The 26,916-nt window shown below is 38.3% G+C and overlaps 2 protein-coding genes across 8 annotated transcripts in view; one reads left to right on the top strand and one right to left on the bottom strand.

The window, feature by feature from the left end:
- Positions 1–10,316, top strand: part of strn3 (striatin, calmodulin binding protein 3) — a 34,259-nt gene extending 23,943 nt beyond the window's left edge. For all 6 annotated transcript variants that reach the window (XM_034307838.2, XM_034307837.2, XM_053237751.1 and 3 more), the window contains exons 11-16: positions 129–250; positions 917–1,084; positions 3,314–3,454; positions 7,449–7,556; positions 7,802–7,888; positions 8,730–10,316. In XM_034307838.2, coding sequence (XP_034163729.1) covers positions 129–250; positions 917–1,084; positions 3,314–3,454; positions 7,449–7,556; positions 7,802–7,888; positions 8,730–8,899 — 796 coding nt within the window. In that variant the 3' untranslated portion in view covers positions 8,900–10,316. The remainder of the gene's footprint in view (positions 1–128; positions 251–916; positions 1,085–3,313; positions 3,455–7,448; positions 7,557–7,801; positions 7,889–8,729) is intronic.
- Positions 10,317–10,512: 196 nt separating this feature from the next.
- On the bottom strand, positions 10,513–17,036 carry coch (coagulation factor C homolog, cochlin (Limulus polyphemus)). 2 transcript variants are annotated; one of them, XM_053237752.1, is made up of 12 exons: positions 16,902–17,036; positions 16,485–16,533; positions 16,219–16,263; positions 15,795–15,960; positions 14,584–14,717; positions 13,765–13,833; positions 13,605–13,658; positions 13,353–13,500; positions 13,160–13,263; positions 12,801–13,027; positions 12,159–12,675; positions 10,513–11,985 (listed from the first exon to the last, which is right to left on the bottom strand). In XM_053237752.1, the coding sequence occupies exons 2-12, from the start codon at positions 16,531–16,533 to the stop codon at positions 11,813–11,815; spliced, it is 1,686 nt and encodes a 561-aa protein (XP_053093727.1). In that variant the 5' UTR covers positions 16,902–17,036; the 3' UTR covers positions 10,513–11,812. The 2 variants fall into 2 exon arrangements, with proteins under 2 accessions (XP_053093727.1, XP_026775269.1); XM_026919468.3 differs by having other exon boundaries at positions 16,222–16,263.
- Positions 17,037–26,916: the final 9,880 nt, after the last annotated feature.

Genomic DNA, 26,916 nt, shown 5'->3' with positions numbered 1-26,916 from the left:
GAGCCAAAAACAACCACCGATAAATCTCATTCCCAGTGAGCTCATTAGTAGTTTAGGTAAGATTTAAAAAGTGGCCAGTTGTTTACTGATTTTTTATTTTATTTTTATTTTTCATGGTTTTTCCATAGTGGGCCTGTGCTGTCACTGGCTGTTGCTGCAAACGGAGAGCAGTGCTTCAGTGGTGGTATTGATTCAACAATACAGTGGTGGAATATCCCCAGCTCTAACATAGACCCTTATGACACATATGGTGAGGATGTGTACTTGCTGCCTTTTCTGTTTAGCTATGTTTCTTATTTTAGGGTTGTTTGTTTGTTTGCTTGTTTGTTTGTGTTTTTTGTTTTTTTTGTAAAATATGTTGTATACTCATTTATTTATGTTTAATTATAAGGATAATTCAGATGCAGTGTGCATACAGAATTATCTGTGGTGAGTACACTATATGGCCAAAAGTATGTGGACACCTGACCATCACATCCATATGTGGGCCTTCCCCAACCTGCTGCCACAAAGTTGGAAGCACAGAATTGTCTAGAAGGACTTTGTATGCTGTAGCATTACAATTTCCAGTACAATTTGAAGTTCTTCACTAGAATTAAGAGACCCAACTAATGCCGCAGCGCACATAGAGAGGTCCATGACAATATGGTTTGTGTGTAAGAGGTCTAGTGGCCTGCGCAGGGCCAGCATTCCAAAATATAGAGTAAAGCCTTCTGAGAAGAGTGGAGGATGTTATAGCAGCAAAGGACAAACTCTAGATTGGGATGACCAGCAAGCACATATGATTGTGATGGTTAGATGTTCCCATACTTTTTGGCCATATAGTCTATTATTGCATGTATCACATCATAATGCATGGTGTACCTGAAACGGATCTGCACGGGTTAGGATCTCTAAAGCATCCTGTGTTTCTCAGATCCCAGTGTTTTGGCTGGCTCTTTACTGGGCCACACTGATGCAGTTTGGGGGCTGGCTTACAGCGGAATTAAGAATCGGCTGCTGTCCTGTTCTGCCGATGGAACCATCAAGTTGTGGAACCCTCAGGAGAAGTTGCCATGCCTCTACACCTTTAACTCAGAGAGAGGTGAGAGTGTGACCGTATACTGATCCCTCAGTGCCAAATTCTTTAGGCATCTCTCCAGTTCAGAACTCTGTATGAAATCACAGGGAGTCTAGATCCATGGTTGTGTTCTAATTAGTTTACTGTTGGTCCTGTGGGCATACAATATGGATGCACAGAAATTAATTGATCAATCGGTGACGTTCCATCGTGTTGATTTTATTCTTGGGTAAAGCTTATGTTGCCAGGCTGACGTCACGTTTTCATTTTATCAAAACACTACCTAGAGAGTAAAAGAAAAAACATTGAAATCTACTAGTCCCTCACTATCAGTGAACACAGGTTATCTGATTTCAGAATATCTGTCTGATTCACTGAATTGTCACCAGCAGGTTTATACAGGATTGAACAGTCCAGATTTTCACCTGAGGTAAAATAAAACAGCATAGTAAGTGCTGTTGTAGCATATCTTTCTGCTCAAACAGCAAAAGAAAAAAAATTTAGTTTCAGTAGTACAGAAGTATGCAGATGAGGATGCACCCCAAGTATTCACAAGATACAATTATCTGCTCTAGTTTCCTCAGAATTACAGAAACATTATGAGAATTTAAAAAAAAAAAAAAAAAAAAAACACTATTGTGGAAAAGACAAACTTGTGTGTTCCCGGTATTTCAGACCAGAGGAGCTATATGGGAAAGAGAATTACAGAGTTTTCCAACCTATAGATCTGTGCTTTGTTCTGAAACTGTGACTTAAATTGTTACAATGTTACATTTTCTTCTTGGCTTGGTTCACTTTCACAAGGCAACTTTTCGAGGCGTACCAAAAATGTGGTCAGAGGACTGCTATTTATGTTCCCGGGTTCCACTCATACCGGTCATCCATCAAGATGGATAGGCAGCAGCTCCGTGAGGTCATTGTGGCATTCTTTTTAGCTTTAGTTGTTATTATTTATCAATCTGAGTGGGAATTGATGTTTCACAGAGCGATTAAAGCCCATCTCCTTGAGACGCTCGCTAAACACCTTGTAAACCTCAGTGTACTTGTACGTTTTTGAAAGTTGTTAAGAATGTTTGTCAGGCCAAATTTCAATGAGGCATTTTACCTCGTCTTTGGTCCAAGTTAAACCGCGATTAATGTTGCGAGCCATTAGCAAAACAAACACGCTATTTACAAAACACAGTTCCCATCATGCATTGCTGTACAGGTTGGTTTTGTTGGTCTGCTGGGTCAGATTACTTTCTCACCACAAGCAAACCGCTTCAGAGCTCATTTGCAATCGGGCTGAGACCACCTCGTTCAGGTTGTCTCAGACCGTTTGTTTTGGTGCAGATCCGAGCACAATCGCCATGTTCATGTGTCTAAACCAACTGAACGAAGGGAGAATACGCACCAGGTCCCGAAACAAATGCTCCAAACGAGCCAGGTGTGAAGACGCCCTTAGATAGAGAAAGGGACTGTTTCCAACTGGTTTGTCTGTAATGGCTGGGGCGTTGAATATTTGCTTGCTAAACATCTTATATAAGAGGGCAAGTGGTGGTCTTGGCAAAGTTTAAGAGTTAGAGGCACAAGAACCTAAACAAAACGGCTATGAATCATGACTACTGTGTCCTCTGCCTCCTGCTAATATACTATATATTATATATAATAGTGATAGCCACACTTGGAGTTAAGAAAACACACAAGTGGTTTGTGCTATTGTCCTGAATGAACCTGTGGTGTTGCACTTTGTGTGTGTTGATAGATTCAAATACCAGCAAAATCTTTTTTTTGTCACTTTCAAAGCACACTCACAGTTATGTTAACAGATAATACAGTAACTGTGTTGACTTCTCATTAACCTGTTCCTTTGGTTCTAAATGACTCCAATGCAAAACTGTTTGCTAAGTTTATCTGCTAAACCACACCAGAAATGTCATCATGTTCTGTGGCCTATTAAGCAGTTCATTACAATATTAGACCCTACTTGGACAGTTCTCAGATTAATTTGTTCAGCAAATTCAGTTTGTTTGTTTTTTTTTTTTTTGTCATATTTCCATGTTTTATTTTTATATTCCTATTTTCCAAGATAGTTTATATAACAAAACAAACATTTACAAGGCAAATCAAAGATAATCTTAGACATTACCTTCTAACTAAAACAGTTAATTTCATTATGTTATTAATTTGATGGCATGAGAAGGGAAACAAACCTATATCTAGATCTGTAATAGTTTTTGTTGTGGTGTCCTGATGTGTCTTTGTGCCTTGCAGAGTATGGCATTCCCACATCTGTGGATTTCAATGGTTGTGATCCAGCATATATGGTGGCCTCCTACAACACGGGCAGAGTTCTCATCTATGATCTGGAGACCTCACAGTCTGTCATAGAGTGCTCAGCACAGAAGGAGAGCAGTAAGACCATCCAGTCCATCTCCCACACACACACACACACACACACACACACACATATACACACACATACATACGTACTCTCTCACTGTCCACTTTATTAGGAACACCTGTACACCTGCACATTCATGCAGTTAACTAATCAGCCAATCACATTGCAGCAGCACAATGCAAAAAATCATGCAGATACAGGTCAAAAGCTTCACTTAATATTCACATCAAACATCAGAATGAAGAAAATGTGTTATCGCTGACTTTGATCGTGGCATGGAGATATATACATACATATATACATATATGCATGCATGCTTGTATGAACACACACACCCCGATCACCATAACAAAACATACTGTGGACCTGACTGTATATAAATACTTACTGTGTGTGTGTGTGTGTGTGTGTGTGTGTGCTGCAAAAGTCTTACGCACATGCAAAGAAATGCAAAGAAATGCTGTAGAGCAAAGATGCCTTCAAAAATAATGAAATTAAATGTTTCTACCTTTAAAAAATACTATAAAGAGCAGTACACATTAATAAATGAAACAAAGTCAATATTTGGTGTAACGACCCTTTGCTTTAAAAAAAAAATAGTAGTCTGAGCATCTTTCAGAATCAGCCACAGTTCTTCTGGAGACTTTGACTGTCGCACTTGCTTCTTATTTTTGCAGCAAAACCCAGCAGTCTTCATCATGTTTATTGTCTAGAAAGTGGTCTCTTACATTAATACGCTGCTTTCTTTACTGACATACAAACATTTTTTTTTATCATTTAATTTTGTGCTGGAAAAATCTTTTTTTTTGTTTGGAAATCTAAAAAGTTTTTGTTTTGACTTTTTTAGTTTGTACTAATAAAATAGGGTGCCGGGGTGCCTAAGGCTTGTACACAGTGGTGTGTGTGTTTGTGTGTGTGTTTGTGTGTGTGTGTTTGTGTGTGTGTGTTTGTGTGTGTGTGTTTGTGTGTGTGTGTTTGTGTGTGTGTGTTTGTGTGTGTGTTTGTGTGTGTGTTTGTGTGTGTGTTTGTGTTTGTGTTTGTACACACACACACACACACACAGTTGGATCCATAAGTCTTGGACAGTGACACAATTTTCATAGTATTGCCTCTGTACACCACCACATTGGGGCAAAAGAAACAACTAAGATATCATTGAAGTGTCGACTTTCATCTTTCATTGAAGGGCTTTAACAAAAATTTTGCATTAACTGTTTAGGAGTTACAGCCATTTTTTCATTGTCCCTTCATTTTCTCAGTGTCAAAAGTAATTGACTGATAAGCAGTTTCATGGCCAGGTGTGGCCTGTTTTTCTCATTATTTGTTATGTGGCCTGTTTCCTGTTTGACAAATTAAGGAGATAAGCTCTGCAATTTATTCCAAGTGTTGAATTTGCATTTGGTAGCTGTTCATAGGAACTCTCAATATGCAGTCCCAAGATGTGTGGATGCAATTGAAGGAGGCTATCATTAGGATGAAAAATTAAAACTGACCTATCAGAGAGATAGCAGAAACTTTAGGAGTGTCCAAATCAACAATTTGGTACATTCTTAAAAAGAAGGAATGCACTGGTGAGCTCAGAAACACACAGAGAGGCCTGGAAGACCACGGAAGACAACTAAAGTGGGTGATCGCAGAATTCTTCTAATAAACCCTGCCCGGTTCTGGAACAGGCTTCTTTGGAGAGATGAAACCAAGATTAACTTGTGCCAGAATGATGGGAGAGAAGAATATGGAGAAAGAAAGGAGGGGCTCATGAGCCAAAGCATACCACATTATCTGTCAAGCATGGTGGAGGAAGTGTTAAGGCATGGGCATGTATGCTTGTCACTGGAACTGGGTCATAGGTGTTTATTGATGTGACAAAAAATCACAACAGATTTCAATATGTAGTCTTTTTTTCCCCCCAAAAAAGTAACTTTCCTATTCCCTCCTACTTCCACAATTTTTAAGAGTGTAATTAGCAGCCATGTGTTACTAATGAAATGCACAAGATTAATTAATAATCAAGAAGTGTGACTACCTCTATAAAACCAGAACCTTTGGCATTTTGGCAGTCTGAAGCACTCAAGTATGTGTCTACATCATGCCAAGAAGAAAGGACATCATCTATGACCTCAGAAAAGCAATTGTTGCTGCTCATCAGTCTGGGAAGGGTTGTAAAGCCATCCCCAAACAATTTGAAATTCACCATTCTACAGTGAGAAGGATTATTTACAAATGGAGAGCCTTCAAGACAGTTGGCAATCTTCCCAGGAGTGGGTGTCCCAGCAAATTCAGTCCAAAGTCAGACCATTTAATGCTCAAGAGATATAAAGAAAAACCCAAGAGCTACATTGTGTGATCTACACGCCTCTGTAAGTGCATTAAATATTTATGTTCATGACAGCACAATCAGAAAAAGAGTGAAACAAGTATGGCTTTCATTGAAGGGTGGCTCAGGAAAAGCCCCTTCTCTCCAAAGTGAATGTGGAAGCACAGTTTGCTGAACTGCATCTAAACAAACCACAGAAGTTCTGGAATATTCTTTGGACTGATGAGACCAAGGTGGAGATGTTTGGTCATCATGCACAGTTTTGCAAAATCCAAACACAGCATATCACCACAAACATCTCATTTCAGCTGTCAAGCATGGTGGTGGAGGGGTGGTGATTTGGGCTTGTTTTGCAGCCACAGGACCTAGGAAGCTTGCAGCCATTGCGACAGTGATGAACTCCACTTTATACCAGAATATACATGAGACAAATGTGAGGCCATCTGTCCAGCAGCTTAAGATTGGCCAAGATTGGGTCATGCAACAGGGCAATGATCCCCATCACACCAGCAAATCAATCAGCATCTGAATGGCTAAATAAGAAAAAAAAATCATGGTGTTGGAAAGGCCAAGTCAAAGTCATCATTGAGATGCTGTGGTGGGATGTTAAGAAAGTTGTGCATAAACGAATGTCCTTAAACATCAAAGAACTGAAGAGTGGGCCAAAATGTCTCTAAAACGATGTGAGAGACTGATAAACTCCTACAGAAAATGTTTACATCAAGTTATTGTTGCTAAAGGTTCTTCTACATGTTGCTGAGTTATAAGGTGTACTTATTTTTTTCCCCCACCTGGTTTCTGAAAGTTGGTTTACTTTTTGGGGAAAAAAAGTGAAAACATTGAAATCTGTTGTATTTTTATTGCAGTTATTTGTTTATATTTTGTTTATTTGTATATTATATATATTTTTGTTTATTTGAGGTTATTTTTTTGTATATAAAAGTTGATGAGGACCACACAATTGTTATTTTGGCCCTGATAAATAAAAACATGGAATTGAAGGAGGTCGTGCTTAGTTTTTCCCATGACTGAATATAGATAGATAAAGTTATATAGTCAGATCTATAAATATTTGGACATTGAAAAAGTAATTGTTATTTTAACTGTCTATCACGGTATATATGATTTGGAATTAAATAATGTTTATAAGCTCAAATTGCAGACTTTAGGCTTTTAATGTAAGGGTTTTTACATACAAATCGGGTGAATGGCGTAGGAATCACAGCACTTGGTGTAATTTCTTAGGAAATTTAAGGGTTCAGAAGTAATTGAACAAATTAACATAATTCCCTCTGCACCTTAAAGTCCCGTCTAGTGAGTTTTGAAACATCTAGCTGAATCTGAGCAGATAATATAGCCCTATACACTTCAAAATTCATCCTGAAGAGGGTGTTTTCATCTGTTGTGATGTTGGATTTTTTTTTTCCTTCACTAGAGAAAGAATTCTTCTGTCATCTACCACAGTTTTTTTCTGTGGTCTTTTAGGTCTTTTGGTGTTCCTGAGCAAACAAGTGTCCAATTACTTTTGGTCCCTTAAAAAGCAGGGACCACATATTAAAAAGTATTGTAATTCCTACACTGTTCACCATATTTGGATGTAAGTACTGTAAAATTAAAGCTGAAAGTCTTCACTTATTTATCTTCATCACACAAAGTGGGTTTGTGTTTATTTGTCTTTTGTTTTTCCTCAGCACTGCCTTTTGGGAACCACATTAACAAAGTTGTGAGTCACCCCACACTGCCAGTGACGATCACAGCTCATGAAGACAGACATATCAAATTCTATGACAATAAATCAGGTAGATGCTGTTTGAAGTATCATAAGTGTTCAGCTGACATCTCCTTGATCTGTTCTGATCTCATTAAAATACTAAATTACGTCCTTTATTTAAGACGTGTGGCATTTGTCATAACAATAAACTGGACTTACAGTGTTGGGAAATGCATTTTAATTTAGACCTAAAGTAGTTTTTTTGTTGTTTCTTTCCGTGTTACAAAAAGAAGTATTTGTGACTTATTACTTGACTTTGGTTTTGCTCTTTAGGTAAAGTTATCCATTCAATGGTGGCTCACTTGGATGCTGTCACCAGTCTGGCAGTGGATCCTAATGGCATCTACCTGATGTCAGGAAGTAAGTGTTGCTGAGGTCTTTTACCTGGTTAGTTTGATGTATTTTATTGCGTCAGACCTTAGACCAGGAGTCAACTAATGGATGTGGTACCAGCGCACCAAGTGTAGCCCATTGTCAGTAGCAGTCGTCTATTTTGGCTTATAAGAACATAAGTATTTATATCAGTTATTTACCTGAAAGCAGCTCATAAGACCACAGATTAGCTGCAGGGCTTAAGACTTTAGTTCACAAAGAGAAGGTTTCCCTTAGATGTTTGTCATTTTTTCGTTTTATTTGTCCTCTCTGGTCTGATTAGTGAACTGCCAACTTGTCTTTTTTTTATTTATTTATTTATTTATTTTTAATAAAGTTTGCAATGAATGTTTAAAGACAAATCGGCAGAGACTTGTATGCTTATTCTGCCTGCATCAAATTCAGAACAGATGTGCCTAATCAAAAGTTGGTCAAATTTTGTAACATGAAGCACCATTGCACCTCAAAACATAACTTCAAACTGTGTTGATCATTAATTGTTAAGCATTTAAAAGAAGCTGCTGTCGCCATTCAGGCAAGTCTGATTGTCCAGACGTTTGTAATGAAGGAATTTATGTACATGGCTTTTACACATTTGTAGAGTACCCCTTCCTCAGACTAATAGTTGAAGGTAATATTAAGTAATGTACATGACATCAGTCATCACTATTTAAGGTGCAATTTCTACAAGTGCATTTTAGACACAATGATTTCTGTGCATTGGATGCCGTTGGGAGGCCCATTTGTCCTCCATTTGCCTCTGAAATTAAGGGAGGTCACCTTGAAACATCTGACAATGTGGAGAATAACTGTTTATTATCCTGCACAGGTCATGACTGTTCAATTCGGCTGTGGAACCTGGACAGCAAAACATGTGTACAGGAAGTCACCTCTCACCGGAAGAAGTCGGATGAGTCCATATACGACGTTGCCTTCCACCCTTCTAAAGCATTCATAGGGAGTGCTGGGGCAGATGCCCTGGCCAAAGTATTTGTATAGATCTCGATTCACAAATTCAGAGCAAACATGCCCTCACAATCAGACAGAGAGAGAAAGATCTGACTGCTTCACTGCCATTGTGACAAGAGTAGCAATAGCTGCTAACGTTGAATCAGCCTCTGATAGCGCCTGCGTGAACATGCCAGGGCTGAGCAGTGGACTGTTGGTTTGGTGAAGCTTGGGTGAAGTGCTCACTTAGTTTTAATGTTTTTTCCCCTTCAAACTAGAAATTGAGTAAAAAAATGGTTAACTGTACCTAACTGTAAGTCAGAGCTGGAGTGACATCAGTGTTTGTCTTTTTTTTTTTTTTTTTTTATTGGGTATAAAATGAGGTAATGACATTGTATTTTAGGTATGTTTCAGTGACCATGGATGGGTATAATATTCATCAAAAGGTCATCAGTGACCACAACGAGGACAAAGATGCTGCACCAGAGGAATTAATCCCTCCTACTGCATCAGGTGCATGAGTTGTCCTCTTGACCTTAATGTAGCGTTATATATAAATTAGGAAAGAAAAACATGATTCAACTCAATTGCTTCACCTTTGCATTAGCTTTGACAATTTTGTGTAAAAAATGAGTATAGTTTTTATAATCCTTTTTTATATAATTAAAGACTCTGGTAGCAGATGACATTTTTAAAATAAAAATGGGAGTGCTGTCCCATTCAAGCCCTCCATCTCAATCCACCTTACATCATGGGAAGGCTTCAACACATCTTGCCCTTCCCAGTGTTATTAACTTTATTTTATTGCATCATGGAACAACAGTAGAAGCACACTTCCTCAGAGCTCTTTAGATATTTACACGTAAACAGCAGCATCCTATCACTATGTGATGGTTTTGTACATCTTAATGTAACTGAGTTTATTTATCACAGGTTAGACAACTGAACGCTTTAGGCTTCTTATTTATTTCACTGTTTTGGGTTAGTCTTAGCCTCTTTTGTAAAAATTGAAAATAATTATAAGATTTGGCTCTTAAGAAAATAGAAGAGCAAGCCAAAAAGAAATGTTTTGCTCTTTTTAAAATACAGTTTCACCCTAGGCTGTAGATGAAGTTCAAATTTATTGCATTTTTATAAGTTAAGGGATCTGGATATCTAGCACTGGGTGAAACACAGCTGAGTTGTTATTCTGTCCCTACCATTTATCTTATAAGCCATTTTATTTTTAAACCTATGGTGTACCTAAAGACCTTTTGTTTGTCTAATGCATGGTTAATACAATAAAGTATTTTTTCTAGTCTTCCCAAAAAGGTTCTGATCAGTTTTGATGAGTTTTGTAAGGTTTTTGATTTCAAATTATGAATTAGCAGGTTTTAAAGACTGTACCACATAGCAAAATTCACCTGTTGAGAAGTCATGTATATAAAATGTCTATAATAAATATTAAATGGTGTACCTGTGTATTGAACCTGTTCTCTCACTAATTTATGCCTCTTTTCTACAGTGATTAATAACCAGTAGTATAGTAAGTGTGTATCTTAATATTGTTTTAGATTAAAATAACAGTCTGAATATTTTTTGAAGCACATGGATTGGTGGAGAAATCAATCTTTGAATTAATTTTAATGACTCCACACCTTCAGACAAATGAGCAATTAGCTATCTTGTAAAAATACCTTGTCCTTTATTGAGAAGAAAGTAATAAATTAAACAGAAATGTACAATCACTCTGCTGTTGCTTCTCAGTTCGCAAGGCACTTAAGCATGCATAATTATGTATATATAAGAAAGACATGGTAAGAGCATAATTGAGCATTAAGCATAATTTAGGAAACAATTGTGTGGTCAGAACAATGTTAGTATGTATAATTCAAATGTAATTCTCAACATCTCAATTGTGAACACGTGTAGAATGAGAAATATGAATATAAAATGTGACCATAATATATGACGAGAAGATGTAGAGCAAAAAGCTGTGTGCATTACAGTGCTTGTGTAAGTGCATGGTGTGATATAACCCGGACGATGCTATGGATTGGCCTTCAACCTGTGGGACTTCTTTCAGTCTTTCTGTAGTACTAATGACATGCACAAGAGGGCAGCCTTGTCAAACCTGCTGTTTTTTTTTTTTGTTTTTTTTTTTTAAATCATCGGCATGGACGTTAAATCTCTCTTGAGCAGCCAGTGACAGACACATCAAATCCTTTTTTTCGTCCTTTCTTTCTTCTAGAATACCAGAAACCAGAATGCCAGGATGCGTCTCTAATAATAACATCTGCCATTGTTAGGTATGAGTTTAATATAGAGTTACACAGTCTCAGAATAAGTCATAGAATCCTTTGGTTCAATCGCACTACTAAAGCAAAAACCTTGCAGACTCCTCTCATGACAAAACAATATAATAAATGGGCAATCTCTGCACAGAGAGAATAAACCTAGTTTGAAAAGAAAAAAAAAAACTACAGGGTGTCCCAAAAGTCCCCATGTATAGGGGAAATTAACACTTTTTTTTTTAGGAAAATGTCTTGCAAAATTTTTGATACTCAGTTTATTTATTTTTTCGGATATCCTTTAAGAATGCCTTTGACAAAAGGATTCTCATGGCTGGATCAGGAAGCTGTCACAAGGTTGCAATGGACATGCAATTACATGCATAACACCAGATTGTGTTAACACGAGCTCATCATGAGTGAGAGAGACGACTCCATGTGTGTTTACAAAGAAATCGCAATCAATCATGTAGAGGATGTTTTGTTAATAAAGTTACATTTGGCTTTAAAAAAAAAGTGTTAATTTCCTCTTTGGATAGAGACTTTTGGGACACCCTGTATTTTTGTTCTAATAGGTGAAGAAATGACTAAACCAAAAGCTAAACCAAAACATTGGGTTTTTTTTTTCAACTAGTTTTCTCTTTATTGCTTTCTTTTTTTTTTCTACTTCCTACCCACCCAAATCCATAACTTTCTAATTGAACTCTGTGAAGTCCCTGCAGATTGCCCGTACAATGGGCTGCTCAAACTGCTCAAGGCCACTGAACTCGCGGGTAAAGAAGGTGTGTGTCTCTTTGGGTTCTGATGCCATGGCTCTCAGGTCCTCCATTGGAGCCCAAGCTACACCCACAGTGAACACTGTGATCCCTGTAACAGGACAAGGTTTAGAAGTTAGGATAGCCATCCTAGGACATTTCTATCATTTGCCTTAAGTGGTCATCATGTTTGAATTGAAAAACATCTCAACTGATAATGATGGATTTTATTTCACTTTGTCAAGGCTCAAGCCGCCTGATTTTGGCTCAGGACTAATTACTCACCTTGCTTTTGAGCAGCTATGGCTGGCCCTCTAACATCATCATAGGACTGGCCATCAGTAACAATGATAAGAAACTTCTTGCCCATACCCATGGTTTTGGACTGGAAGAGATTCTCCATAGCATAGGTGATGGCATCTCCAGTGGCTGTACCACCGCTTAGGTATGGGATGTTCTGGAGGGCTCTCAAGGCTTCATCCTTTTTTGTATAATCACTGAAGCCAAACTCCAATCTCTGGTCATATGTGAACTGCACAGCCCCAATGCGTGAGCCAACGTCAGAAATGTCAAAGTTGCGAGCAATGGCGCTTAGGAGGCTTAGCACTAGTTTGAAGTTTGCATCTCCCACACTGCTGGATCCGTCAATCAGGAAGCCCAGATTGACTGAGTTATAGCATGTCTTGCTGCAGAGCAACTGGTCAATAGAGCAGAGCTTCTGAGCCAGAGGCTTCACAAATTTACTTGTGCTGAACCAACTTGGAATGGTCATTGTGAAGAAACCATTGTCTTTGCAGCCTGCCTGTAAGACACATATTTGTATCAAATATGAAATATTTGTTTCAAATATTTTCTTCCAACAGAAGGAAGAGGCTCCAAAATATTTTGACTCATTTAATCCATTCTATTTGTCTTTGAGAAAACTACCTTTTTCATGAAGTCTTGATCCCTCACCATTCCCATCTCCTCTGGGATAGGTTTGGCCACATTCACTATAAACAAGTTCATTCCAGATTCTCTAGCCATTACTGCTGCATCATCCAAGTTGTCAGAAGGCCATCCATCAACAAATGCCACAATAATCCGTGGATGACCTCTTCGCATTCCAAAATCAGGATTGAAAAAGTTCCTTACTGTATGGAGTATGGCCTTGCCTGTGTACAGAGTAACAAAATGTGAAGCAAAGAAACTTCAGGTTTGATGGAACCATAAGGTTCAGACAAAATGGCTACTCACATGATTAACCATCATGCATCATGTCATGTGTTTGAAATAGAACTATGCACCTGTATTGGTGTTGCCCCCACCGTAAACTACCTCTTTGAGGGCAAAAATCACATCTTTGGGCATGCTATAGTTGCCCAGGTAGAATTCAATCCGAGGCGTCTCACTGAAAACATAAAAGTGAACAATTTACAAATGTTTTGGTATGCAATGATGATGTTTATTCCGAACAAAACAGAAAGACCTGATACGCACCTGGCTTGCACCACTCCCACATGTGGTCCATCTGGCCCAACCTTCAGCATTGCTGCTAGTCTACCAATGAAATTCTTCTGTAGGTTGAAGCGCCGATGTCCTATATTATAGCTGCTGTCCAGAATCAGAGCTATATCCACAAGACAATCTGGAACAAGGCAAACATTATCTTAGCATGGGTCATGCTTAAAAGTGACAAATTGTCCCTTTAGAGTTGGGATTTGAGCTTTGTCAAGTCAGAAACAAATAAACCTCTGTTTTCTGCTACTTGAGGTTTCTTCTGGTTTTTCTTGACAGCTTTCTTTGCTACAAGAAGAAAAACATTGTGTGCACATTAGCCTGCAGCATATATAAGTAATATAAGTAATTTAACTATATATTTATATGTGCCTACTTGAAATTGGACACCTACCTGCTCCAGATGCTGGGATTTCAGCAGTGATGGTTTGACTAGACACTTCCAAAGGCAAGCTGATTGCTCCTGAGCGAGAAGGAAGAAACCATTCTGAGCTTCTCTATTACATGTGAGACACTGACAATTTCCAATAACTCTATAGTTCCAATAATTTCCACATGTAACTGTGACATATGTACACTACAATAAGCTGAAGGTCTCTCCTTGCTTTATCTGTTAAAATTGAGCAGGTAGCATTTGAGAATATCCAAACTTTCTCTGGAATGGGGCCCTAATGACTGTTCCCATCTAATGGCACAGTGTGTTCTGTACAGCTCTGTGTTAAATTAACTGTAGTGCATTGTGATTTCATGAGCACATTGGAAAATCTCAACAATGCTTTTGAACATGGCTTGAATATTCTTCCAAAATAATGCACTATATAGTGAATAGGGTGAAGTTTTGACATATGGAAAGTCTGCATTATTTTGAAGTTACTGTTTAGAGCGCAGGTTCCTAACCCTGGTCCTGGTATATGCAGATTTTTCCCCTGCTCTAACACACCCACTTCAACTCAGGAATGACTGTTAATTAGCGGATTAGTTAAATCAAGGGAAATCACAAAAATGTCCAGGACAAGGGGTACTCCAGGACCAGCGCTGGGAAACTGGGAATAGAATTTAAAAAAAAATAGAACTTAGTGAATCAAAATATGAAAATATGAGTGTTAAACGTGTTTTTAATACATGCATAATTTAAAAAAAAAAACAAAAAAAAAAACTGTTGGGTGCTGGCTGGCGCGAGCATACAGCAGAGAGTGAAAATGTCGCCACCTACTGGCTACAGTGAATGATGCACTCCAGCTGGACAAAGACTGAGTCTGGATGCCGTGTGAGTAAGAGCTGAGATAGTGACTCCTGCCCCCCAGTTTCTGAATCTCCACAGCTCCTCCCGACGCACCTATAATCCCACTGCCACATTCAGAGGGACGATTAGGAACAGTACGTTTTCAAAGTACATTTTACCGTTTTTGCGGCAACCAAAAGCTGTTAATTGAGTGTATAAAAATTACACATCTTGCTTTTCCGTGTATAGTAGAAAAAGCCACTGAGCTAATGTGTTAGCTAACTGGATTATAGTTTATACATTTCTAACTAGCCAACGTTAGCCAGTTACATCACGACCTTGAGGGAAGTTCATTTTCTCCAGGGAAGAATATGCACAGATACCGCGGAGTATGTTTACATGTGCAGCTGTTGCATGTAATTATTCTAATCAAGCAAATCTCATCGGTTTTCATTCAGCATTCAGCATTAAGCACATCGTCACGTGCACCACATGCAGCACTAAATACACACGTCCACATGTAATAAAGGAATAAAAGATATTTTTATGTGTACATATTGTTAACATACTGATAGACTTACTGGACATGGAATAATATTTATGATACATATGTGGATGATATTTATGTATAGAACTGATTTCTTTTATATTTAATGATTTAAACATGTTGGAAATTTGAACTTGGGCTAAGGGCGTTGCTTTCCATTTTCATTTAGCCGAATATCTCAGAATTTGTCAGTTGCTGAGCTCATCAGCACGGTTACTTAAAAAAGATTTATTTTTTATGTATTTACATGAATGTATAAATGCACATTTGTTGAACATATATATATGTTTGTATATGCTGAGGTGTGGTATATGTCCTGTATTTGCCACGTGTTGTCATATGTCACATATATGCAGGTATGTGTGAGAATATAACGGAAATCTATATAATCCAATGCATGCAGTGGAGTTTCATATGGGGTCGTTTATCGGATTTGTGTGTGTGTGTGTGTGTGTGATCGGTAGACGGGGTGTTTGAGGTATTTAGTGGCCTGTGTTAACCCTTTGCCGAGTGAGGATGTTTTGCAGGATTTTCCAACAATACTTCCATAAACATTTAATTTTTTATTTTTATTTATTTATTATTATTATTATTATTATTATTATTATTATTATTATTATTTAAATTTTGCTTTATTACACTTAGATCTGAGTACCTGTGCAACGCGGCACCGCAGATGCTGGAGATGGAGGCGTAAAGCCCGGAGCCGAACACGGACAGTTTCCACAGCGTGCAGTTTGCGGGACACAGCAGCAGCGCGCGTGAGTCCGGCGAATCCGCCAAGTCCGCCGCGCGCGTGCCGCATCCTATGGGCACCGCAACTACAGCACAGAAACAAAACACCGGAACCATACAGATTACATTAAAACCACAGTGGCTACACAATTAATATATATATAATAATCTAATAATTACGTCACGATAGTCTCTTTGTTATATTTAAATCACATCGTTCTAGTACTTAATTATTAATGAATATTTTAATGATTGTTTTTTGATAATAAATAATTATATCATTAATTTCAAACCAAACTGAAAAGCATATGCACAAGTTGATAAAAGGAATAGCAAAGACAGACCACCTAAATCAGCTCCAAAGCTGATGGGCGTCAGAGACAGAATGCCTGTGTCAAATAAATACATATGTAAGACATAAGAACATGAATAAAATGCTTAAAATTAAAAGGATAATACACATAAATAATACAGTATTTACATACATAAATATACAGAAAGCATAAATTTAAAAAAAAAATCACAAAACTAAGTTACATTCTTGACTTTAATTTAATAAAACCGATACAAATCATAAACATAATCATAATAACTATAATCAGTACCCTACCTAAGACATGAAGAAATGCAAATCGATCTGGCATAGTTACTGAAGACATCTGCAGAGACAGACAGCAGGAGATCTGTCACACTACATTAGTCACACAGCTTAGAGATAGAAGCGCTTTATACTGTATTGCAGTGCATCAGATCGAATTAATTCAACAACATAGTTATGCCCTGCAGAAATTCAAGTTGAAGGTCTTAAAGAAATATTCGACAAAGGCTATTTATAATTGTAATATTTGTATCTGAAATGACCCTGGGATTAGATATTACAGGAAAACCTTAATTCCCAGACACATCCATCACTTCCGGCTCATTTAGAAGTGCATATTACACTTAATCCCCCAGGAGACACAGAGAAGGAATTAACACATATTGTGACATAAAATATTCAGTATTAAAATGGATAGAATAGACAAACCTTAGGTTAGAAGTAAAGCCAGCTCACAGGTTTTATATAGAATGGTATTTCTTTGGGCTTCCAGAAGCTTTAGTAAGATGGAAAAAAAAAATGTAATCCTTTGTAGATGATATTCTTGCAGTGTCTGAAATTTGAGGGTCACTAAAGACCCTTAAATAATCTCCCTGAAAGCCTTGGTGATTTCATGGTGACGTCACAAGAGGCGGACCATCCAGCTCCAGTGTAAAGTTCATCAATATACAGCATCCTGGGCCTTTTTAGGTTTTGGAATTTCATACAAGTGAATACAGCAGTGTTAAGACCGTACGATCACTGCAAACTTCTACTGAACTGAGTTTTCTTAAGAGAAGTCAGGAAACAAAAAGGTGCCCACAGTGTGGGAGCATTTCTTTTAAAGAGTTAAATAGTGTTTATTACAGGATAAGTATAGGATCGTGTCCCAGTTTGTGTTTCAGTAATTGCTTTATTTAATTTGAATTAATATTACATTTGGAAAAAGGTCTCTTGGGCTCTCAGGGTTTGTGTAATGTCTGGAAAGGAGCTGAATGTCTATCTGTTCGAACTGTTCTGAATGCAACCTCATGTCATATAGCTTTACATTTACATTTACATTGCAGGTATCAAATAGCGATACCCAAGTCAGCAATCTTTTACATGGGGTCAGCAGTATTAATGATGTTCCTGTAAATTAAGAACCATGGAAGAGATTTTGAACACAGAATGTGGAAGGAAGCCAGGCCAGCTTTCAAGGCTGGTGGATCAAAGTTTAACCTTGGTGGTGTCCTTGCAGTGTAAAGAAACTTGCTGACAGAGCAAAAGCAAAACTGATTGATCTCTAAACCAGATAATACTAACATCTATCTCATACATACACGTGCACTTACAGAGCTGTGAAGGCGTCTGATATGTCTGTCAAATTTCATTTCTAATCTTTTTAGAATAATAAAAAGTTATTTCTCTTTTTTATCTTAGTAGTTTAGGTGTAAATTAGAGACTAAATGAAAAGCATGTATAACACATTTACATGCAAATATGAAAATAACCTTATTGTTGAAACCTCTGTGCTATTCCTACACTCTTAGATAACAGGTAAAATCTAGAAGCATAGATCCTATTAGGGTTTGTCCCACCAGGGGAACCCTTAAGGTTTTACGTAACACCTTGCAACAGAGTTTCCCTTGCAGCGGGGGTTCCTTTAGGAAGCTCCCTTTGAGAATCCCTTTTTGTACAATAAATGGGTAATTTTCTAAAATAAAAAAATAATGTTGCAGTCAACCCAGATCAGTGCTTGTTTTCAGACTAAATTAGACACTCTAGTCCTCCATTTCATCTTTGTTCTATAGGCTTTTACACTGTACCAACAGAGCAAAGACACAATTTGGTGAGAATTTTTGGTAAAAAATGTATTTCTTGGTAATATTTATGCAACCGTTTTGGTTTCAATTATTTCACCACTTATTAAGTGGCTATATACAGTGGATTCAGAAAGTATTCAGACTCTTTTACTTGTCGCACATTTTATTGTGTTGTGGATTTGAAACTGAATGGACATAATTGAAATTTTTACCCATCAATCTACACATAATGATGAATAATGATGTTTTCAACAAAAGATTTTTGAAAATTAATTAAAAATCAAAAACTGAAATCTCTTATTCACAAAAGAATTCAGCCCCTTTATCCAATAGTTCGTAGAAGCCCTTTTGGCAGCAATTACCAGTACGAGTCTTCTTGGATATGTCTTTACAAGCTTTGCATACATGGATTTGGGCAGTTTATCCCTTTATTCATGGCAGATCCTCTCAAGCTCTGTCAGATTGGATGGCGAGGGTCTGTGAACTGTCATCTCCAGGTCTCTCCACCGATGGTGTTTGATGGAGTTTAAGTCTGGGCTTTGGCTGGGCCACTCAAGGACATACAGAGACTTGCCCTGAAGCCACACCAGTGTTGTTTTGGCTGTTTATGGTCATTATCGTGTTGAAAGGTGAACTGTCATCTCAGTCTGAGTTTATGTGTGCATGTGAGTTTACGAGGAGGTTTTCTTCAATGACGTTCTTGTATTTGGCTGCATTCATCCATCCCTCAATTGTTACCAGTCTCCCTGTCACTGCCACTGAGACACACCCCCATACATGATGCTGCTGCCACCATGTTTCAGCTTAGGGATGGTATTAGCCGGGTGCTGTGCAGTGCCTGTTTTTCACCCAAAGAGTTCTGCCCAAAGAGTTCAGATTTTATCAGACCAGAGAATCTTTTTCGACATGTTGCCAGAGTCCTTTATGCTGTCATATGCCTTTTACTCAACAGTGGCTTCCGTCTTGCCACTCTGCCTTGAAGGCCTGATTTATGGAGTGCTGCAGAGATGGTTGTCCATCCAACAGATTCTTCCATCTCTGCACAGGACTACTGGCGATCTTTTAGAGTGACTGTTGGGTTCTTTCTTACTTCCCAGACCTTCTTTCTAGGATACCCAATTTGGCCAAGCTTCTTCCTTCTTCCAAAATTATTGAGGCCACTGTAGTGGATATAAAAGGATATAAAATTGTTTTATATCCTTGCCCTGATCTATGCCTTGCCACAATTTGATCGCAGAGATTTTTGTCCTGACAATACAGTGTAAATTATAGGGCCTTATAGAGCCTGGGGTGTACCTTTCCAAACTATGTCCAATCAGTTCAAACTGCAACAAATGGATGCCAGTTAAGTTCTAGACAGATCTCAAGGATAATTAAAGCAAACAGAATGTACTTGACCACAATTTGGAGTACAACAGCAAAGGGTCTACTTTTGTGAATAAGAGATTTCAGTTTTTGATTTTTAATTTGTTTTTGAAAATTGCTAAAAACATGTTTTCAGTTCATGATTATGGGTGATTAAGTATAGATTGATGGGTAAAAATTGCAATTATATCCATTCAAAATCAAATCCACAACATAATAAAGTGTGCAACAAGTAAAGGGGTCTGAATACTTTCTGAATCCACTATATAAATGAACGGGCAGTCCAGGCAATGTGATTAAATGATCTAGGCATTCTGGGGAAATGATAGGCTGCTGTTAACCCATGGCATGTCCAAACTCACTGGCATGTACTGATTAAGGGAATGTGGGAATGGGAATGTGATGTGTGACACGGTGCTTATTCACAGAGATAGATGAAGACCTCTCAAAGAACGATACTTGATCCATTTGTTGTGGCCTGAATAGAACAACTGCTTATTGTAATGACTGGGAACTCTCCCAATTTCCAAATTAATGAATATTTCATGGCAAAGAAAGTCTGTGTGTCAGCCCTTCAGACTGTGTGGTAGACTGCGATTGTATTAAAATTTAAGCTTGTCTGAAAGCTGGCTGTCTTACTCAGTGCTAACTGAACATGGGCTATATTCTGGCACGATAATGTGTAGTAGTACTGGAAAGGAAATATTTATACTTTGGAACCCTTTTAACAGTTTGAATTGTCATTTATAAGAAGGAGCATTAGTTAAAAACAATAATTTATCTAAACATTTTTTAAAATCAAATTTGGTTACATGCAATAATCATCAAAAGTTTAAGAAACATCTAATGTCAGTGTAGTGAAACTCATAATTAAATTGCAAGTGGAACAGATGAGAGTGTGAGTTTAAGGTGATACATGACACACCTGTTTCTGCATGGGCAAAAGCCCCACTGTCACATGTTACACAATGTGAGGCTTTGTGGGAGAGCCACTGCTTTCTACAAAGGAATTCATGAGCTACCAATTTATTTAATATAAATGGCACTAGCTGTCCAATACTTCAATGGATGGATTTAGGCAACCATCTACACCTATGCAAGTATTAGCTCTGGCTAATGTAATATACATGGGAGCCCAGGTTTGTCTGCAAGGATTTTCTTAAAATAAAATAATTTATAATAATATAAAATTACTACAGTGCTATTGAATTCTAAAACTGAATTGATCAGTTTTCTATATCAGCATTGTTCTGTCAGTAGATCCTGCTGCAAGGCAAATCACAGGTTTACATTAATGCACTTGGGGTAAAACATTATTGTTTCTATAGTAACAACTTACACAGTATGTACAGAGCTCCCAAATGGTACAACAGAAAAGCGTTCACTCTATTGTCCTATAGATTGGCCATGCTTTAAGGGAGGGAGGAATGGCATACTTTCTCTCCACTGCCATTCACAGTGACACTAGCCAATCGCAGTCAACTGCGAGCTCATGCATATAGGGCTTTCCTCAGAGTGTGTTACACTGCCCTGTGATGCTGCATGAGCAGCAGTACAAAAAGATGCAGAGGTTGACTTCACATGTCTTAGAAGAAGCACATGCTAGCCCCACCCACACAGGCTGGTTAGACGTCGTGTGATAGGGGAGAGTTTGCTAGTGGATGGGAATTGGCAAGATCAAATTGGGGAGAAAATGGGAGGAAACACAGCTACGTTCTGAAATATCTAGTGGAAATCCCTCCCAGAAGAGTGGAGGCTGTTATAGCAGCAAGGGAGGAACAACTCCATATTAATGCCAGTGGTTTCAGAAACTCCAAATGTTAGGATGTTAGTACAGAAAAGTGCAATAGACACTTAATTTTGATGTATAATGTTGTACATATTAATAAGATTTTGAGTGGCAATGTTAAATTTGATCTAGCATCTCAGCAATGACACTACTACAAATGAAATAATAACACTATGAAATCTTAATGCTAACTGTTAGTATTATCAAATGTACATCAAAAATGTCTTCTGCTTAAGTTGTCATTGATAATTGGTATTTGGTAATCTTCCTGCTGCATGGCATCTGGAGCAGAATAGGCAGCTGTCCTGGTTATGCATACCTTCCAAGCCATAACTGGCTGGGAGCCATCCATTGAATAAGCTCAAATTACTCCCCATTAATTATAAATGATAGTGCAGATTATGTAACTAGCACTTCTTTTTCAGATTATAGACAAACCACACTCACCTACTATTCTGTGATAGTCTATTTCTACGGCTATGAAAACCTGTCTAAGATTTTGTTCCCTAGGAAAAAAAAAACCTGTGTAAGATTTTGTTCCCTGGAAAAAGAATAGGCTCTCTGTATCTCTAATTGTCATTTCTGTGACTACTGTCACTTTGTGTGAATATCATCTGGTCAGCAAGAGTTGATTTATATGCATATTTATAAGTAGTCCAGATGAACCTGCACATCTTCAGGTTGTGCTACCAGTGGCATTTGTAGGGAAGTGCTTTGAGCTGCACTGGGCCTCAGGCAGCAAAACAGAGCCTGCAGATCCTTCCGGAACTTGTAGCACATGCCAATATAAATGAAAGGATTGTGGAAACTTGCTGACTTAGCAAAGAGGCTAGCCAGGATACCATTGGGTGGGTGTAATTGGTAGCCCCAGGCAGACCACAAGGAGACGACTGTATGGGGACTAGGCCAACAGGAAGGTCGCCACAAAATGAGCGATACCTACAGAGGGACACTGGTGATAATGAGAGAGAGCAAAATATGACAAATAATGCTGATGATGTAAAGCTTGAATGGCACAGAAAATGTAGCTTGGTTCCAGTCAGTTTCACAAGTTCCATATCTGTGGGCTGCATACAGACATGTTAACTGTAGGACCTCTTTTGTGTATGACTATAAATTAGTATTTATACTATCGTTAGATCTGTATTAGTTTTTTAGTGTGATAAATGCAAGAAAATTGAAAGTAGTTATCAGACTCTTAAGATCAGACCATTTGTAACCACCTCTGTAACTGCCCCAGTCCAGGAGAGGTGCTCCATCCCAGAACAAGGAGAAAAACCAGACTGCAGCTATGACAAAGCCAAGTTTATGCTTGCTAATGTGATGAGCTGAAAAACCAAATCCTTGTGTCAGCATTTTTCTTTGTAGTGTATGCTGATTTATCTGCCATTTGTACAGCCAAATAAGATCTTATCTTCTAATATAAGACCGAAAAACATGTCCACCAATTTATCATAGACTTAGCACATGCAAAGATTTTCAAGCTGAAATTAATAACAGTCTAACCATTAATGATAAAGGAAAAAGGAAATTTTGTCATGTCTGTGATCTACAAAAGTAGGTTTGACCATGAAGATCAGGCAGGATTGGATAACTGCTATCAGAAGCAGGGAAAGTAGTGAAGGGAAAGAGGGCAGCACAGTGTGGTGGATCCATGCAATGGGTTAGGAAAACTAAAAAAGCACGGCTATAGCCTTATTGCCCCGAGCACCTGGTCTAAAGAGTTGAAACTCTGGGCTTGGCAGAGCTGGGGCACACCATGCCGTGGTTGGCATACTTTGATGATACTGATGAGGCCAAATAACAGGATCAAGAATCCATCCACCTGGCCAAGACACAACATCTTATGCAGCACACAGTTATAGATAAGCAGTAATTGCTGTAATGTGTGTCATCACCCTCTACCAAGTCTCCTGAGGAGCATGCCGACAAGATTACAGTGTACATGCCTATCTGTTGGAACACATTCAAGTATAGCTGGTCTCCACCCTCTCACTTTGTAACACCACCTTTCAGAGTAACACTTGTGAAATACTACAGAATTATGACTCATATATGGACTCAAGTACAAATACTGATACTTAATGGTGCCTTTTTGAGTAGAGGTAATGTAAAGTTTCAATCTGGCTACAATTTGGTGATTTCTGCTCGTAAAATAATTGCTTTCATTTTTTGTACAGCCTAATTATTAATCAGGCAAATGTTTGAAAGCCCTGTCTTTGAATTTCCAATATTTGTAGTTCTCGAATTTCAGTGATTGCAATAGTACAATGTTATATTCTGCAAAATATATGTAACCGTGGTTCTATGAACACTGAATAACCAGCATGGGCAGTGTCCTGATACCCACTTGTGTGCATGTGTACAAGTGCCTAGATCTTCAACAAAGTCACTAGGTGAATGTATGACATAATATTCAATTTATAACACTACCACCGATGCCCATCTGTCAGTGAAACCTGCTGAGTTCCAATTAGGTCAGTGCTGGCTCTGAGCGAAAAAAAAAATCTTTTGTTCATAGAACCACAGTTACATATGTAACTACAATTTTATCTCACCCCTGCTAAATGCCAGGTGGTAACTGCAGGTGGTGCCGAACACCTGGATAACCTATACCACAATGTCATGAGGAACCGACTCACCTTAGGATATGACAGCTTCTGACTGTACAATAAGGAGCTGCTTCAATGAAAATGGGCTGCATGATAAAGTTGCCAGAAAAAAAGACATTTTTATGCCACCACCATAAAACAGCCTGCTTGCAGTATGCCAAACAGCATCTAGAGAAACCTCAAACCTCAGACCAAACCTCTGGAATAAAGTAATTTGGAGTGAAGAGACAAAAATTGAGCTTCATGGTCACAGCCATAAATGTTATTTTTGGAGTGGCGTCAACAAGGCCTATGAAGAGAAACACACCATCCCTACTATAACTCATGGAGGTAGATCTCTGCTGTTTTGGGCGTGTGAGAGCTACAGTGGCACAGGAAATTTGGTCAGAATTGATGGCAAATTAAATGCACCACATCACAACAATCCAAAGCACAAGACCAGGATTATCCTTCAGTGGCTACAGAGAAAGAAAGTGAAGGTCCTGGAGTGGCCCTTGCGGCCCTCAGCATCACTGAGACACTCAACATGATTGAGACATTTTGGAGAGAACTCACATGTACAGTACATGCAAGGCAGCCATAGAATTTATAGGACCTGGAGACTTTTTGCCAAGAAGAGTGTGCAGCTTTACTACCTGAGAAAATAAAAGTGCTCGTGCATTGCAAGCTGTCGTTGATGCTCAAGGGGGCACAGGGCTGGCGCTAGCTGTAGGCAGAGCAGGCAATTGCCTAGGGCCTCGGGCTTGGAGGCGGGGCCTCCATAACCGTAACAAGCCTATACTCAAAAGAAACAAAGAAAGCGCAGCTCATGATGCAGGTATGTGAGCTGTCATCATGTATTTTTGATTGTAAATGTATATTAAAATAAACGGAGCTTTATTCAGCGCCATTTGAAGATGGATCATTATTTGCAGCCGGTTTATTCTGAGTTCAAAAGCCGTGAACGCCGTGACGCGTTAAATTCACGTATGATGCTTTGAATCCGAGCTGATCGACTGTACAGTGAATCAGCAGGAGCTGATTTTCAAAATACTAAAGAAAATGTAAAAGTTTAATAAAAACAGCAATCGCAGCTAGGCTAGACCATTGTTTATTATTTCAAAAAAGTACCACAACTGTCTATAAATTCTGGTGATGTTTACATTATCATAATAACCTACTTCATACTTTTTTTAGTTTTCAAATAAATTGTGCTGTTCTATTTACTGAATAAATACAATTTAAACATACAAATACAATGGATGAAGTTAACTATTCTTTCTGCTTAGTAGTTTGTCTTCTTCACTTCCACTGTTGATTTGAAGAAGACAAGTGCATATGAGTGCATATTTAGAGTTTATAAATGCAATAGATAATATGACAATCTAGCCTATATTGCTTCAGTAGGAGGGGGAAACTGTGTCCATCTCTAGCTAGAAAAATGACATCTTACCCCCATTTTACTGTATAGAGTAGGCAAAAATGTTTGTTATCCCAAATAGTGGGTTAGTGTGATACTGTAAATAAATTACTGAACAAGAAGAAGAAGAAGAGCTGGTCCAGATGACCTTTCATATTTTTTTAGTGTTGACCTTAGTTAAAGTTTAATTAATATGCACATTTAAGTAAATATATACAATATGATAACAGGTTTTGTATAAATAAAAAGGTTAGAAATTTTATTTGTTTCAAGTGCTTTTTATTTATTCTGAAATGTGAAGGGAAGGATAAATTTTGCCTAGGGCCTCCAAATGTCTAGAACCGGGCCTGAGGGGGCAACACGTGATATTAAGAAGCAATGGTATGTAAACTTTTGACAAGGGTCACTGCAGCAAAAAAGGCTGCCCACTGCTCCGTGTGTGTGTTCACTACTGTGTGTGTGTGTGCACTTGGATGGGTTAAATGCAGAGCACAAATTCCAAGTATGGGTCACCATACTTGGCTACACGTCACTTCACTTCATTTGTATAATTTCAGTTTCAATTTCAATAAATTTAAGTAAATAACACATGCGAAATACAATTCTCCATTCAAGTCTCCTCTTAAGGAGGTGAAATGTATGCAGTCTAAAACGTTCCACTTATTTCCCCTGATGAAGCCCTTTGTTGTGTTGGCAGTGTGTTTAGGATCATTGTCTTGGTGCATGAGGAAGTTCCTTCCAATTAGATCGGATGCATTTCTCTGTAAATTGGCAGACAGAATGTTTCTGTAGACTTCTGAATTCATTCTGCTGCTATCATCATGAGTTACATCATCAATAAAGATTAGTTGAACCCTTCCAGAAGCAGCCATGCAAGCCCAAGCCGTGACACTACCTCCACTGTGCTTCACCAGTGAGCTCGTATGTTTTGGATCATGAGCAGATGCTTTTTTTTTCTCCACACTTTGGCCTTTCCACCACTTTAATAGAGGTTAATCTTGGTTCCAGAACCTTTGTGGCCTTCTGAATCTTACTGCAGATGAGTGCATCTTGTGGTGTATGGCCTCTATATTTCTGCTCTCAGTCTTCTTGGAATGGTTGTTGGTGATGTCACTGAATGTTGTTTTTGGGTTTTTCTTCATAGCTTTCACAATTTTTCTGTCATGAACTGCTATTGTTTTCTTTGCTTGACATTTTCGATGTCTGGTTGTTAGTATACCAGTAGTTTCTATCTTTTTCAGGACATTCCAAATTGTTGTATTGGGTATGCCCAGTGCATGTGCAATGGATCAGATCGATTTTCCCTCTTTTCTCAGCTTCAAAATGGCTTGCCATTCTCCCATAGACAGCTCTCTGGTCTTCATGTTGGTTTATCCTTTTAAACAACATGCAGTCTTCACAGGCAAAACCCAGGGCTCAAAAGAGCTGTTAATTGTTTAAACATTCAATCTAACAGGGCATACCTGGGCAACAAGAAACACCTATCAGCCACATG

Source organism: Pangasianodon hypophthalmus, chromosome 10 (assembly GCF_027358585.1).
Source record: "Pangasianodon hypophthalmus isolate fPanHyp1 chromosome 10, fPanHyp1.pri, whole genome shotgun sequence".
Classification (NCBI taxonomy): Eukaryota; Metazoa; Chordata; class Actinopteri; order Siluriformes; family Pangasiidae; genus Pangasianodon; species Pangasianodon hypophthalmus.
The sequence above is the reverse complement of the archived record's forward strand: the minus strand, read 5'-3'. Positions and strand labels throughout refer to the sequence as shown.

What these genes read in the sequence shown, in the direction of transcription:
- coch (XM_053237752.1), bottom strand. Translation starts at nt 16,533, where the DNA reads ATGTCTTCAGTAACTATGCCAGATCGATTTGCATTTCTTCATGTCTTA. An exon ending in AATCCCAGCATCTGGAGCAG is followed by an intron (nt 13,659 to 13,764) that starts GTAGGTGTCCAA and finishes TTCTTCTTGTAG; the next exon opens with CAAAGAAAGCTGTCAAGAAA. An exon ending in TCAAGTAGCAGAAAACAGAG is followed by an intron (nt 13,501 to 13,604) that starts GTTTATTTGTTT and finishes GCCTTGTTCCAG; the next exon opens with ATTGTCTTGTGGATATAGCT.